This window comes from Nesoenas mayeri (assembly GCF_963082525.1).
Source record: "Nesoenas mayeri genome assembly, chromosome: 24".
NCBI classification, from domain to species: Eukaryota; Metazoa; Chordata; class Aves; order Columbiformes; family Columbidae; genus Nesoenas; species Nesoenas mayeri.
This window is the reverse complement of record NC_137546.1, coordinates 415,919-428,664: the sequence shown is the minus strand read 5'-3', so window position 1 is coordinate 428,664 and position 12,746 is coordinate 415,919. Positions and strand designations below refer to the sequence as shown.

The 12,746-nt window shown below is 66.6% G+C and overlaps 2 protein-coding genes across 2 annotated transcripts; one reads left to right on the top strand and one right to left on the bottom strand.

Annotated features, from left to right (window-relative positions):
• The first annotated feature begins 55 nt into the window (after positions 1 to 55).
• Positions 56 to 4,284, top strand: ZBTB48 (zinc finger and BTB domain containing 48). Its single transcript, XM_080359016.1, is given in 10 exon segments — positions 56 to 470; positions 472 to 735; positions 1,233 to 1,344; positions 1,714 to 1,806; positions 2,028 to 2,114; positions 2,207 to 2,361; positions 2,701 to 2,837; positions 3,212 to 3,376; positions 3,493 to 3,581; positions 3,659 to 4,284. Coding segments are annotated over 10 exon segments (1,773 nt in total). The 5' UTR covers positions 56 to 90; the 3' UTR covers positions 3,950 to 4,284.
• A 153-nt stretch (positions 4,285 to 4,437) lies between these two features.
• On the bottom strand, positions 4,438 to 12,635 carry KLHL21 (kelch like family member 21). Its single transcript, XM_080359015.1, has 5 exons — positions 12,593 to 12,635; positions 10,738 to 11,774; positions 8,989 to 9,394; positions 7,349 to 7,421; positions 4,438 to 7,013 (listed from the first exon to the last, which is right to left on the bottom strand). Exons 2-5 carry the CDS (start codon positions 11,765 to 11,767, stop codon positions 6,720 to 6,722), a joined length of 1,803 nt encoding a protein of 600 aa, XP_080215141.1. The 5' UTR covers positions 11,768 to 11,774; positions 12,593 to 12,635; the 3' UTR covers positions 4,438 to 6,719.
• Between the last annotated feature and the right edge of the window lie 111 nt (positions 12,636 to 12,746).

Below are 12,746 nucleotides of genomic sequence, written 5' to 3'. Positions count from 1 at the left end.
GCGCCGCCCGCGCGTCACTTCCGGCGCGCGCTGACGCCACTTCCGGCGCCGCCAAGATGGCGGCGCGGCGCGGGGCCCGGTAGCGCGGCCATGGCGGCGGCGGCGGCGGCGCACAGCGTGCGCGTGCTGCGCGAGCTGAACCGGCAGCGCGCGGCCGGGCAGTTCTGCGACGCCACGCTGGGCGTGGGCGGGCGCGAGTTCCGCGCGCACTGGCCGGTGCTCGCGAGCTGCTCCCGCTTCTTCCGCGCGCGCGGCCCCGGCGGCCCGGTGGCGCTGCCCGACGGCCTGGCCGACACGTTCCAGCTGCTGCTCGACTTCTTCTACACCGGCCGCCTGGCGCTCACCGCGCACAACCGCGCGCGCCTGCTGGCCGCCGCCGAGCAGCTGGGCGTGCCCGACGCCGTGGCGCTGTGCCGCGCCTTCCGCCCCGCCGCGCCGCGCCCGCGGCCGCGCCGCGCCCCGGGACAGCCCCGCGGGGCCGCGGTGCGTCAGGGCGGCGGGGCCGGGCGGGGAGGGGCCGCTCGCGCGGCGGGGCCGGCGCCGTGACCCGCCCGTTCCCCTGCAGGCCCCGGAGGAGCCGGCGGGCGGCGGGGACGGCGGAGACGGCGGCGGCGGGGCGGCGCCCGGGAAGAAGGCCGCGCGGAGCGGGAGGGGCGCGCGCGCGGGGCCGCCGGCCGAGTGCCCCACGTGCCACAAAACGTTCCTGAGCAAATACTACCTGAAGGTGCACAACAGGTACCGGCTGCGCCTGCTCCTTCCCGCGCGGGTCCCGCTGCCCCCGGGCGGCCGCCCCGCGCGGGGAACCGCACACCCCGACCCGCGTCCCGCAGCCGCTGTCCCGGGCTCCCGCGGGCTGGGACGGGCGGCGCCGAGGGGCCGTCCGGGGCGCGCGGCTGCCGCCCCACGAGGGCGAATCGTCCTCGGGGGCTCCAGGGGCAGCACGGCCGCAGGGCCTTGGCCGGGGCTGGGGGGCCTGGGGGCGCCGGCCAAGGGCACAGCGCGCAGGGAGCGCGCGAGCTGCAGCGTCGCTGGGCTGCAGGGGGCGAACGGAGATTTTGGGAGCGCGGCGGCGCTGCCTTGGGGTGGGCAGAGCCGGCAGGGAAGGAGGTTTGGGGCAGCTGAGCGCTGGCGCTGGGCTGAAGAGCCGCCGGGCCCTCCCCGTCGCCGGCCCGCTCCCGCGGCGCTGCGCTGCACAGGCAGTGACGGGCGCCCTCCGCTTGCGTTCTCCCTAGGAAGCACACCGGAGAGAAGCCGTTTGAGTGCTCCAAATGTGGCAAATGTTATTTTAGAAAAGAGAATCTCCTGGAACACGAAGCCAGAAATTGCATGAACCGGTCCGAGCAGGTGCGCCTGGAAGCTGCCGCCGCAGGGCTGGAGAGCGGGCGCCATTTTGCGGGAGCAGAGCTGGAGCCTTTCTCCAGCCATCGGCCGCTCACGCTCGGCTCCCCAGCCAAACCCCCCGTCCGCGCGGCGCGTCCTGCAGCCAGGGTGCCCTGGGCCCGCCAGCGTGGCCGCAGCTTTGGTCTGATTTGCCAGACAACTCCGCTTTGGTCTGTGCTTTTCAAGCACGCGAGGATCCTCTTAGCACAGTAAAGGATCCCATTTGCTGCGGCGCAGGTTAAATGCCGTAACCAGCTCGCGGTGCTGGCGTGAGCTGTGGGCTCGGTGGCACTCGTGGCTCTGCAGCAGCCGACGCGTCCCCATCTCTTGCAGGTTTTCACGTGTTCCATCTGCCAGGAGGTGTTCAAGAGGCGCATGGAGCTGCGGCTGCACATGGTGTCGCACACGGGGGAGATGCCGTACAAGGTCAGCAGCGCCTGCTGGACGCTGGCACGAGAGCAGAGGAGCGAGGGGTTCTGTCCAGGGGAGCTGAACACCTGCTCTGAGCTGGAACGTGCTCTGGGGAGGCACAAAGCTGGCGCTGGCTGCGCCTGCAGGGACTCGCGCTCCTGGTCAGAGCGCTGCTCCCTCCTCCCTGAAGTCGCCGTCTGCGGGGCTGCAGCCTGACCCCCTCTCCCGTCTCCCAGTGCTCCTCCTGCGCCCAGCAGTTCATGCAGAAGAAGGACCTGCAGAGCCACATGATAAAGCTGCACGGCGCGCCGAAGCCCCACGCGGTGAGGGGGCCGGCGGGCGCAGGGGGCGGGCGGCGGGCGCGCTGTCGGTGGGCGCACGAGCCGCCTGACCCCGCGCTCCTGCGGCCTCGCAGTGCTCCACCTGCGCCAAGTGCTTTCTGTCCCGGACGGAGCTGCGGCTGCACGAGGCCTTCAAGCACCGCGGGGAGAAGCTGTTTGTCTGCGAGGAGTGCGGGCACAGGGCCTCGAGCCGCAACGGCCTGCAGATGCACATCAAGGCCAAGCACAGGTATGAGACGGGACCCGTCACCCCGGCCCTCCTGGCTGCGTGTGGTGCGGGGCAGCGAGCTCCCCCGTCCCGGAGGCGCTGGGCTGAGACTTTGGCCAGAAATCGACTGGAGGCCAACCCACGGTCTTTCCTCTCTGCCAAACGGAGTGTGGGCTGCTGGCACCTCTGTGTGTGACTGTGTTAACACAGGTGATAACCAAAGCTCTTCAGAGCTCCAAAGTACTGTAGTTTGAGATGGGTTGACGTAAGATTTGATGCCAAGAACTCTGGGTGCGCGGTGACAGCTGCCCCGTGGGGCGAGGGCAGCACAGGGGAGGGTGACGTTTCCCCTGCCCCCAGGAACGAGCGGCCCTACGTGTGCGAGTTCTGCCACCACGCCTTCACGCAGAAAGCCAACCTCAACATGCACCTGCGCACGCACACCGGGGAGAAGCCCTTCCAGTGCCACCTCTGCGGCAAGACCTTCCGCACACAAGGTACTGGGGGTGCGGCCGGGAGCGCCGGGCACCGTGAGCAGCGCCGGGCACCGCGCTCCACTACCAGGGTGCCCGGAAAGCAGCTGTGCTGCGAGACCCCCTTCTCGTGCCACCTTCCCCAGTCAGGCCGTTGCGAGCGCTGCTGACCCGAGGCAGGCGCATTCCCGTTATCTCTGTTACCCTCGTGGCACAGAAGAAGAAGAACTTGGTGCCTTTTCCCCAGCACGGCTCAGCCTGGGCCGGGACGCTGCTGCTTGTGCCGCCCCTGTGCCCTCCTGCCCGCAGGGCGCAGACCCGTGCACGCGTGTCCCCAAGCACGGGACGGGGGACACGCACCGCACCGCTGACCAGCTGCTCTCCCCCGTGCCCAACAGCGAGCCTGGACAAGCACAACCGCACCCACACCGGGGAGCGCCCCTTCGGCTGCGAGTTCTGTGACCAGCGCTTCACCGAGAAGGGGCCCCTGCTGCGGCACATCGCCAGCCGGCACCAGGAGGGGAGGCCCCACTTCTGCCAGATCTGCGGGAAAACCTTCAAAGGTAACGGCCGGGGCTCCGGCCCTCCCGCGTCTCCTCCCGCCCGCCCGCCTTCCCTCCCGCGGGTTCGCGCTGCGAGCGCGTCCGGCGCTGCCCACAACGGGCTCTGCCTCCCCCAGCTGTGGAGCAGCTGCGCGTCCACGTCCGCCGGCACAAGGGCGTGAGGAAGTTCGAGTGCACCGAGTGCGGCTACAAGTTCACGCGGCAGGTGAGCGGCCCCGGCGCCGAGGACCACGAGCGCCCACGCCGGAGCCGCCTCAGCCGCCCCGTCCCCCTCCCTTGCAGGCTCACTTGAGGCGCCACATGGAGATCCACGACCGCGTGGAGAACTACAACCCGCGGCAGCGGAAGCTGCGGAACCTGGTGATCGAGGACGAGAAGGCCGTGGTGGGGGCCCTGCAGCCTCCGGAGCTGGAGGTGGGCTCGGCCGAGGTGATTGTGGCGTCCCTGGCCCGCGGCTCCCTGCCTGACGTGCCCGTGCAGAGACTCTGCTCAAACGAGAACTTCTCTACAGCGGATGTGATCGAGCAGTCGCTCATTATAGCCACGACGATTCCCGAAGACTGTGAGACGTAGCGCGACCCCCGCGCGTCCCTCCTGCGGGCACAGTAAAGCGCTGGCAGCCGCTCGGCCGCGCTCGGCCTGTTGGCGCGGCGCGGCCGCCCCTTCCCCTCCCGCCGCGCTCCCGCCCCCGCGGGCAGCGAAACGGGGACAATGAGGTCACCATCGGGTCGCCAATGAAAACAACACAAAGCTGCTCAGAACAGCTGCTTAAATAAACGTCCGCATGCTGTGAGGCAGGAGGTGACCAAGCCCGTGTGACCCTGCGAGGCCTTTGAACGGGCTGTTTGTGGCACAGCGCCGGCCGGCGCTCCCTGCCCTCCCATTAAAGCTCTGCCCCCTCCCACCAATGGCTGTTGAAAGGATTGTCTGGTGATTTGTGCCTTTCTTCTACTTTCTTTTGTCAAGGTTCTGCTCAGTGCTGACTCTTCACCCACTGAAGGTACCTGCTCACCAGTGAACTAATTTAGCCGGTACTTAACACGTTATCTCAGAGAGCTGGAAAATGCTCCAAGCTCCCATTTTTAGGTGTAGGGACTTAACACTTGTCTGAAATGACACAGTCGGGGTTGCTGAGACACCGGGAACCGTTTCCTGAGTGTTCCCAGGGTGCGGGAACATCCCCCCATGCCCCAAATCACAACCACGCGCTCTCCCGTCTCCCTCTTGTACCCACCGAGAAGGCAGAGAGTCTCCGGTTTAGCTGGATCTCAGGCCTGGAACGAGGAACATGCACTTAAACCTTAGTGCAGTGATCTGCTCAAAGACAACCTCTGCATGGAACACGTTTATTTAACTTGACCGCTGCAAGTAAATCTGAAAACAAACTATGAGAATAAAAATAAATTATCTGTGAACGTAAAATGCCTTCTCTCCAAAGGACAGCATTTAAACTGGACTCAAAGGTTCAGACACAATGAGTTTTACAGAAAATAAATACAGCTCCGTAAGTGTTCAGGCGGTCGGGGAATTCGGGGACGGCGGGTCCAGCAGCGAGCGCCGCGGCGCGAGACGGGGCGTGCGTCCTATTTATAGTGGAGTGAAGCGCCCGGCTCCGCGGTGCGAGCTCAGCTGTGCAGTGCACACCGTCCTGGCGCTGCGGCTGCTCCGGCCCCCGCCCGGGCCCCGCAGCGGCTCCCGCAGCGCCGGGCGCTTTGCGGCCCCGCACGTTCAAGGCACTGTCAGAGTTCTGGACTGAGCAGCCCAGGGCTCGGGAGCCCCGTCCCGGTCCCGCCGCGGAGGAGCGCGGCGCTCAGCAGCCGCCAAGGCAAAACAGATGTTTCTGTAAAGCTGTGAAGATGCTGACGTTGCGGAGATGGCGCTTGGACGCTGCTCAGCCCAAGCACAATCAGGTGCACGCTCTTTCCATCTCTGAATTAAGTTTAAATTCAATTTTTTCCAATCGGTTCAACACAAGAGATGAAAAGCGGCCGCCCCCAGCCGGCCCGTCAGCTGCCGTCCCACCCCGCAGGTGCACCGAGGTGTGGCGGTTGTTGCCGGGGCGCCGCGCGGCGGGCGCAGCGGTTTGCTCAGGACACGCTCCCCAGCAAAGCGCGGGGCTGCCCAGCCCGGGAGGGGAAACGCAGCCCAAGCTCGTGAGGTCACTTGGGCGAGTAAAAGGCAAAAAAACCCCAGCAAACCCCAAACAAAAAAGAGAACCTAAAATAACTACTTTTCAACCCGCAACACTCTGGCTAAGCCCTACGGCTTCAACAAACACGTCAGCAGCACTTTCCACCAGCACGAGTCCCGGAGGCACAACAGGCAGGAGGCCCCTCTGGAGCTCCGGGGGTTCCCGCGCCCAAGGCGACGCATCCGAAAGAGATTCTGTGTGGGGGTGTCCGACCCCGCGGCCGGTGCCGCACTCCCCCTCCCCGCTACGTTGTTGGTTTTTCTTCTGACTTGGCTCCTTTAAAACGGTGAAGAAACAAAACCCGACCCCGGCTGCACGGGGCCCGTCTGCCCAGCGGAGCCGCCGCGCTAGCGCGCGCAGCCGCTGTCCCTGCCCTGCCCATGTCACCGCGCCATGTCACCGCGCCCTGCCGCAGCGGGACGGGACAGCGGCCACCGCCCCGGGGTCACCGCTGCTTCTCCCGACCTTCTCTGTGGAAGAGGGCGCAGCTGGGGCAATGGGAAATGAAAGCAATCTAGCTGTGAGAATGCAATAAGAATATAAATAAGGGTGTTTGTTCTTAGAAGGAAAAACCACTTTTCTAGGGAAACCAACACCTGCAAAGGTTCAAATGTTGAGACTTAAATAAGCCCAGCTCGGCGAGGTCCGCGCCGGGACAGCAGGAACGGAGCCGCAGCTGCGCCGAGGGCAGGAGGGGCCGCGCTCTGGTCCCAGCCCCGCGGGAAACCACAGAGCAGGGGGGGGCCCGCAGCACCGTCCCACCCGCCAGACCCCTCACGGCAAAGGACCTGAAGAAAGGAGTTTGGTGGCAAACAAAGCACTGGGGGTGAAGGAGCTCAGCAAGGGGCGTCTGACCGCAAGCCATGAGCTGCAGTCAGTGCTGCGATGTTCGAGGTGATGGGCTCCTCGGAGCTCCCCCCTCGAGTCTCCGCGGCCGTGCGGAGCCCCTCCCGCCCCGGGAAGGGCCGAGGGAGCCGCGGCGGAGGCCTCACCGGCTGCCGTTCCACAGTGGCACGTCCGCCGCGCAGTTTTCACCCCTCTGTGATCAGTACGTTTTTGCTTCCAAGCGCCAGTTTGCATCTGCCTTCTCCCAAGCAGCACTGGTTCTGGACAACGAACTCGTGCCGGGCAGGGGGAGAGCGCCCTCCCCTGCTAACGAAGCTCGTTAAGGTTCTGGTTGTGAAGGTTTTGGTGCTGCGTGTTCAAGTTGATGCTGTTGTCCAGCGTGATGCCATCGTCCTCCTGCGTGGTTTCGGGCATGAACTGCCGGAATATGCTGACGCTGCCGTGCCAGAAGATGGGCTCGGGGAGCCGCCCCACCACGCTCCACGCGCGCGTTTCGGGGTCGTAGGCCTCCAGGACGTCCGAGAGCTCGAATGTGTTATCGTAGCCGCCAGAGACATAGAGCTTCCCGCCGAGCACGGCCACGCTCCCCCCAACGTGGACCTGCCATTCAACAATAAATTACACAACAATTAGCAAGGAGGGTTTTGCCCAACTACGCAGCTGATGAAAGCGTCAGGTTCTTTGCGCGCGGAGCCCAACAGAACCGGCCACCGGCTCCGGCTCAGCCCCGGGACGGGGATTCCCAGCTCCCGCGTGCCGGGCCGAGCACCCGCCTGCGCAGCCGCAGCCCAGCGTTGGTGCTGCCAGGCGACCGCGACGGCCTCGCTGCGCTCTGCGTGCGAGGGGCCACGATCCCGAGAGCACCGGCTTTTCCAAAGGTAAATTAAGCCAACTGGTAACACTGAAAGGCAGCCAGTGGGTCGGCAGCGTCCTACCTGAAGCATGGCGGGGATTTTATCCCACTCGTTCTTGGTCGGATTGTAAACATCCACTTCAGCCGAGTCGTCCCTGTGGGAGGTAACGCAAAATGACTTTTCTGTGTTCTAAGAGCCTCCCGCCTTGTGAATCGCCCGTTGAGTAGCCCGAGACGCTGCAGTGAGCGCTCTGCTCCCGCCCCAGCGCACACAGCGGAGACCTGAGGGCTCCTGCGCGGAGCCCTAAACCTCCGTGCCCTCCAAAGTAACGGCCTCCCCGCTGCCCGGGCCTTCCACAACACCAAACGCAGAGGGGCCAGAGCAGCGTGAGAAGAGCCGGCGGGGCAGCGCCCCCGCGGCCTGCACACCCGCTGCCCTCGCGACAGGGTGACAGCGACAGCTGAGGGACGTTGGCAACCGCTGACACAAGAATGCACGAGGCCGAGGTGGCGGCAGCCGGAGAAGTGCTGCCGGTCGCTCCACGACAGTCCAGCTATGGACGGACTCAAAGCCGCGAGGAGCGTCCGGCCGGCCGTGCCCACCGTGCCGCGCGCCCCGCGCGCCCAGCCCTGAGGACGCAGCCGCAGCCCCAGCGCCGCTGCCGCATTTACGGTACCAAACCAGCCCCGCCGCGGGGGGCACAGCCAGAAGCTTTAGGCTGAGCTATTTAAAAATAACCAAAAAATGAGGTTGTGACTTTTATTTGTAACCTGTTCCTCCATCCTCCCAAGATTATCTTACAGCTTTATATGGAGCAGCAGTCCCTGTGCAGCACACCGAAAGAGGGGAGAAAAACCTGACCCCGATAATCTCCCATTAACTCCTGCAGGCACACGCGATCAGAAATCCTGAGGTGTCCACCACCAGCATTTTAAAGTGAATGAGAAAAGGGAAAACCTACAGAACTGGCTGATGACGAGGAGCCGAACAGTTCGGCCGCCGCTGCCCGTGTTTGCTGAGAAGCAGGTGACTCAATCTGTGACCTGAGGCAGCGGCCAGGAACTGACACACGCGGCTGCACTCGAATCCGTCAAATAAAAGGTCCTGGGTAGAAGTCGCTGCTTTATGCAAAGCCGAGAGGAGATTAAAACCAGAAAAGTGCCTGGAGGCCATCACAGGAGCCGATGTTTGCCCAGAGTCAACACAACAGCCCGCAGTGCTCCGGCCCTAGCATGCCTTCCCGTTTATTTTTAATTAAGTGGATAACCGAAGTATTTGCACCACCAGGACAGCTTCAGATGAGTAATTAAGTCCCAATTTGGAAAGGTGCTTAAAAATAGTGACCAATCACTTCATCTTCAGTCCTCTTATCTCTGCTGAGACGGAGGATGTCCTCTCCTGCACTGCCGTTTAACGTTTTCTTGGAGCTCACTTGCTTATTTATAGCAACGAGGGGGTTGAACCAGAAGCCAAGAAAACTGAGAAGTCTCTTTCCAAGCAGCGCTGCTGCCTGCAGCCGGATTTACACCTCGCCGCGGCCTAGCCCGCGGGCCCAGAGCGGGACGCTCTCACACAACTGCCGGCACCGTTCTCTGGGGCCCCAGCGCCCCGGAGCGAAGGAGCGGTGTGGGGCTCCAGAGCCGCCAGCAGCAGCACCGCGCTCACCCCGCCACCCCACAGCCGCCCCGCCCGGGCAGGGCACGTGGCGGCCCGGCACTCACCGCACGAAGTACATGAGGCCGTTGAGCGTGACGGTCTTTGGGGCGAAGGACCAGGGAGGCAGGTGGCCGCAGTTGACGGGGGACCAGAGGTCGCAGTCGGGGTCGTAGCACTGCATCACCATGGACTCCTTGCCGGCCAGGGAGCCGATGGCGAAGAGCTTGCCACGGCAGGCGGTGGTGGAGCAGTTGTCCATGGGGTACAGCATGGGCTGCAGGGCCTCCCAGCTGTCCAGCGCGTGGTCGTATCGCTCTGTGCTGTCCGAAGCGATCACGTAGAGCAGCCCGTCCAGGACCGTGGAGCTGTGGTACTCCCTGGCTTTCAGCATGGGTGACACCTCTGTCCACTCGTTGACGCTGGAGTTGTACCTCCAGACACAGTCGTACAGCCGGGACCCGTCCGACCCCCCTGCGGACACACGCCATCGTCACCGCTGGTTCACAAAGGGAAGCGCTGCGGGGCGGCGGAGGAGAGGGCTCGGCACCGGGACCTTTGTTACGGCTTCCGGCTGCACCTCAATACCCACACACGCATTTCTGCTTCCCACAGCCATACATTACAAGAATATTTGGTACGGGAGGAACACAGTGGTGCGCAGTGCAGGGATTTATGGGCAGTTTTGCACTGGTTCTTCTCCAGCAAGCCAGGAAGAATTGCTCCCATGCTGTTCCTGGTGGGTGCTCAGCCACCTCTGGGGTCTGCCCACCTCTACCCTTCCAAACAACCGTTTTCTCTCACACCTGGCAGCCCCCGCTCCTTTGCTACCCAGAAGCTGCTGTGATGCGGCACAGAACGAGGCTCAGCAGCGCCCGCACCACGGCAGCGCCACCGCCGGGCACGGAGCCCCCGGCCGCCCCGCTGCCCGCAGTGTCGACGCCGGGCAGAGCCGCCGAAGATGCCGCAGCAGCCCCGCGGGGCACGGGGCTCCCGGCGGTACCGGCGCCCCCAGACCTGCCTGGGGCTGCTCCCGACAGCTCCCACGGCCGCGACTGCACCCCCACGAACAGCCGGGCATTTTAACAACCAGAGCCCCATGTCCTGCTCCTAACTAGAGCAAAGGCAGCTTTCTGTTCACCTGCGTTTGACCTGCCCTTCAAACCTCGGCACGCCCAGCGCCAGCTGTTCGGCAGCGCCGCTGTCCCGGCCTTGGCTCCTTGCGGCTGCCGCCCCATGGGGACGTGTTCAAAGGAGACATCTACATGCAGATTAACAGCCAAACTGACACCTCTGTGTCACCTTGACAGAAGCAGTTACAGCCGCAGCGGCCTGCGAGGAGGCAGGACTCCGGGAAGGCTACGTGACTCACGGGCACTGGCTGGCCGCGGGACCCGCCTCAGGCACGCGCTGCCTTGTGACGGACGGGGCTCGGGCCCCAAATAGCTTCTCCGCAGCCAGAAATTCAACACCCTCTCCAGTCACTCCTGTCCCCGCAGCGAGCACTTAGGAAGTTCCACCAGTGCAAGATCTGTGACTCCTGCCCGCGTGCTCAGGAGCATTAGTCATGACAAAATACTCCTGGACTGAGACCAGCTGCTAAATCCAGCACCGACTCCAGGAGTCCCCGGGCCTGTCCTCAGGCTGCAGCGAGCCCGGGCTGCTACAGACCCTCTGCTACCCCAAGAAAAGCCAAGTCTCGGGGCAAGAACCCACGCGTTTTCAACTGAAATCTCTACATCGGTGCTTTCATACAAGTTTTCCCAACTCGTGCTTTCTACCCTGGAAACGCCCGCCCGGGTGCCCCCGTGCCTTACCGGTGACATAGATGTCGTTGCCCAGCGCAGCCACGCTGTAGCCCCCGCCCAGGTGCTCGGGGAACTCGGCCAGGTAGCGCCAGTGCCCGGTGCGCGGGTTGTAGCAGTCGACGGTGACGAGCTCGTCGCAGTCGCGGTCGCAGCCGCCGACGAGGACGAGGATCTCGGCGAGGCCGGTGGAGGGCCGGGGCCGCATGCGGGCGCAGGGGCCGCGGTCGTGGCGGTCGAGGCGGGCGGCCTGGAAGTCGCGGGCCTCACGCAGGAGGCGCAGGCAGGGCGGGCAGCGGGCCACCAGCGGCTCGCCCTCCACATGGGCCAGCAGGTAGAAGCGGCGCACGAAGGGCAGGCGCACGTGGGCCAGGAGCTGCGGCAGCAGCGGGGCGCGGGCGGCGGGGTCGGCGCGCACCCAGCGCAGCGCCAGCTGGAAGGCGGCCTCCTCCTTGGGGACGCAGAGCCCGTCGTCCCGCAGGTAGGAGAGCAGGCGCGGCAGCGGCAGCTGCTCCAGCTGGGCGCCCAGCTCGCCCACGTGCCGCAGGACAAAGCGGTGCGCGGCGGCCGCCAGCGCCGGGCAGGCGAAGGCCTCGGCGAAGTCCTGCATGTCCAGCGCGTTGGCGGGCTCCAGCTGCCGCGCCAGCCAGGCGCCGCAGGCCTCCTTGACGGCGGGGAACTGCAGCAGGTCGGCGGCGCGCAGCAGGCGCTCGGCGATGTCGGGGCCCAGCCCGCCCACGCGGCCGGTGTAGGCGAAGTCGAGGAGGCGCGCCAGGCACTCGGGCTCCACGCCGTGCAGCCGCACGCGCTCGGCCCGCGCCTCCCGCAGCGCCCCGCCGAACATGGCGCGGAAGTAGCCGGAGGCGGCGGCCAAGACGACGCGGTGCGCCCCGAACTCGCAGCCGCCCGCCACCACCGTCACGTCCAGCAGGCTCCGCTCCGCCCGCAGCGCGCTCAGCCCCTGCAGCAGGGACGCCGCGTGCGCCAGCTCCCCCGGTGCCACCGCCGCCGTCCCGCCGCTGCCGTCCGTGCTCGCTGCCATGCTGCGCCTGCGGGAGCACGTGCCGCGTCACCCAAGAGCAGCTCGCGAGGCAGAGGGGAGAGGGACAGAAAGGTGGGACAGCACGGGGAAGAACGTCCCGCGGCCGAGAAGCGGGATAAGCTAAACAGCCCTGGAAATGCCCCATCCCTGCCGCACCGGAGCGGCTGTTGCATAACGCGCTGGCAGCCGCCCCTGCGCGGTCCAGGGATATTTTTAAGCAGCCCAGCCGCAGCTCCCCAGGACCGGGGCGGCTCCCGGGGCCGGGCAGAGCCTGGAGCTCGGCACCCCGAGGGCTGCCCCGCGGAGCTGCCCGGTACCGACGGCTCGGCTCCGCGGGGCCCCGGCTGCTGCCTGTCGCTTCCCGTCAAATAAGGAGCGGAGCGGTACAAGCCCGGCTCGGAGCCGCGGGGAGCACGTCCCCGCACACGGGGCCCCCGGGGCCGGGCCGGTGCCGCTCGGGGCCGCCGCGGGTGCGGAGAAACGGGCGCGGAGGGCGCGGACGGGGCCGCGGCGAGGCGGGAGGACGGCGTCCCTGCGGGCCCGGGGCTGCGGCGCCACCGCGATCCCTGCCGGGCGGCAAACCGAGGGCTCCCCCTCCCCCGGGGCCCAGCACCACCCTGCCGCGGGGCCCGCGCTCCGCGCCAACCGCCGCCCCGCTCACCGCCCCGCTCACCGCCCTGCTCCCCCCCCGGCCCCGCTCCCCTCCCGGCCCTGCTCCCCCCCGGCCCCGCTGACCTTCCCCCCCCGGCCCCGCTCCCCCTCCGGCCCCGCTGACCTCCGGGCTCCGCTCCCCTCCCGGCCCCGCTCCCCCCCGGCCCCGCTCACCTCCGGGCTCCGCTCCGCCCTCCCGGGCCGAACCCGCCGCCGCTCCCGGCAGCCCCCGCGGCGCCAGTGCGCACGCCCGGACTACGGCTCCCGGCGGCCCCCGCGCCAGCGGACTGCGGCTCCCGGCGGCCCCCGCGCCAGCGGACTGCGGCTC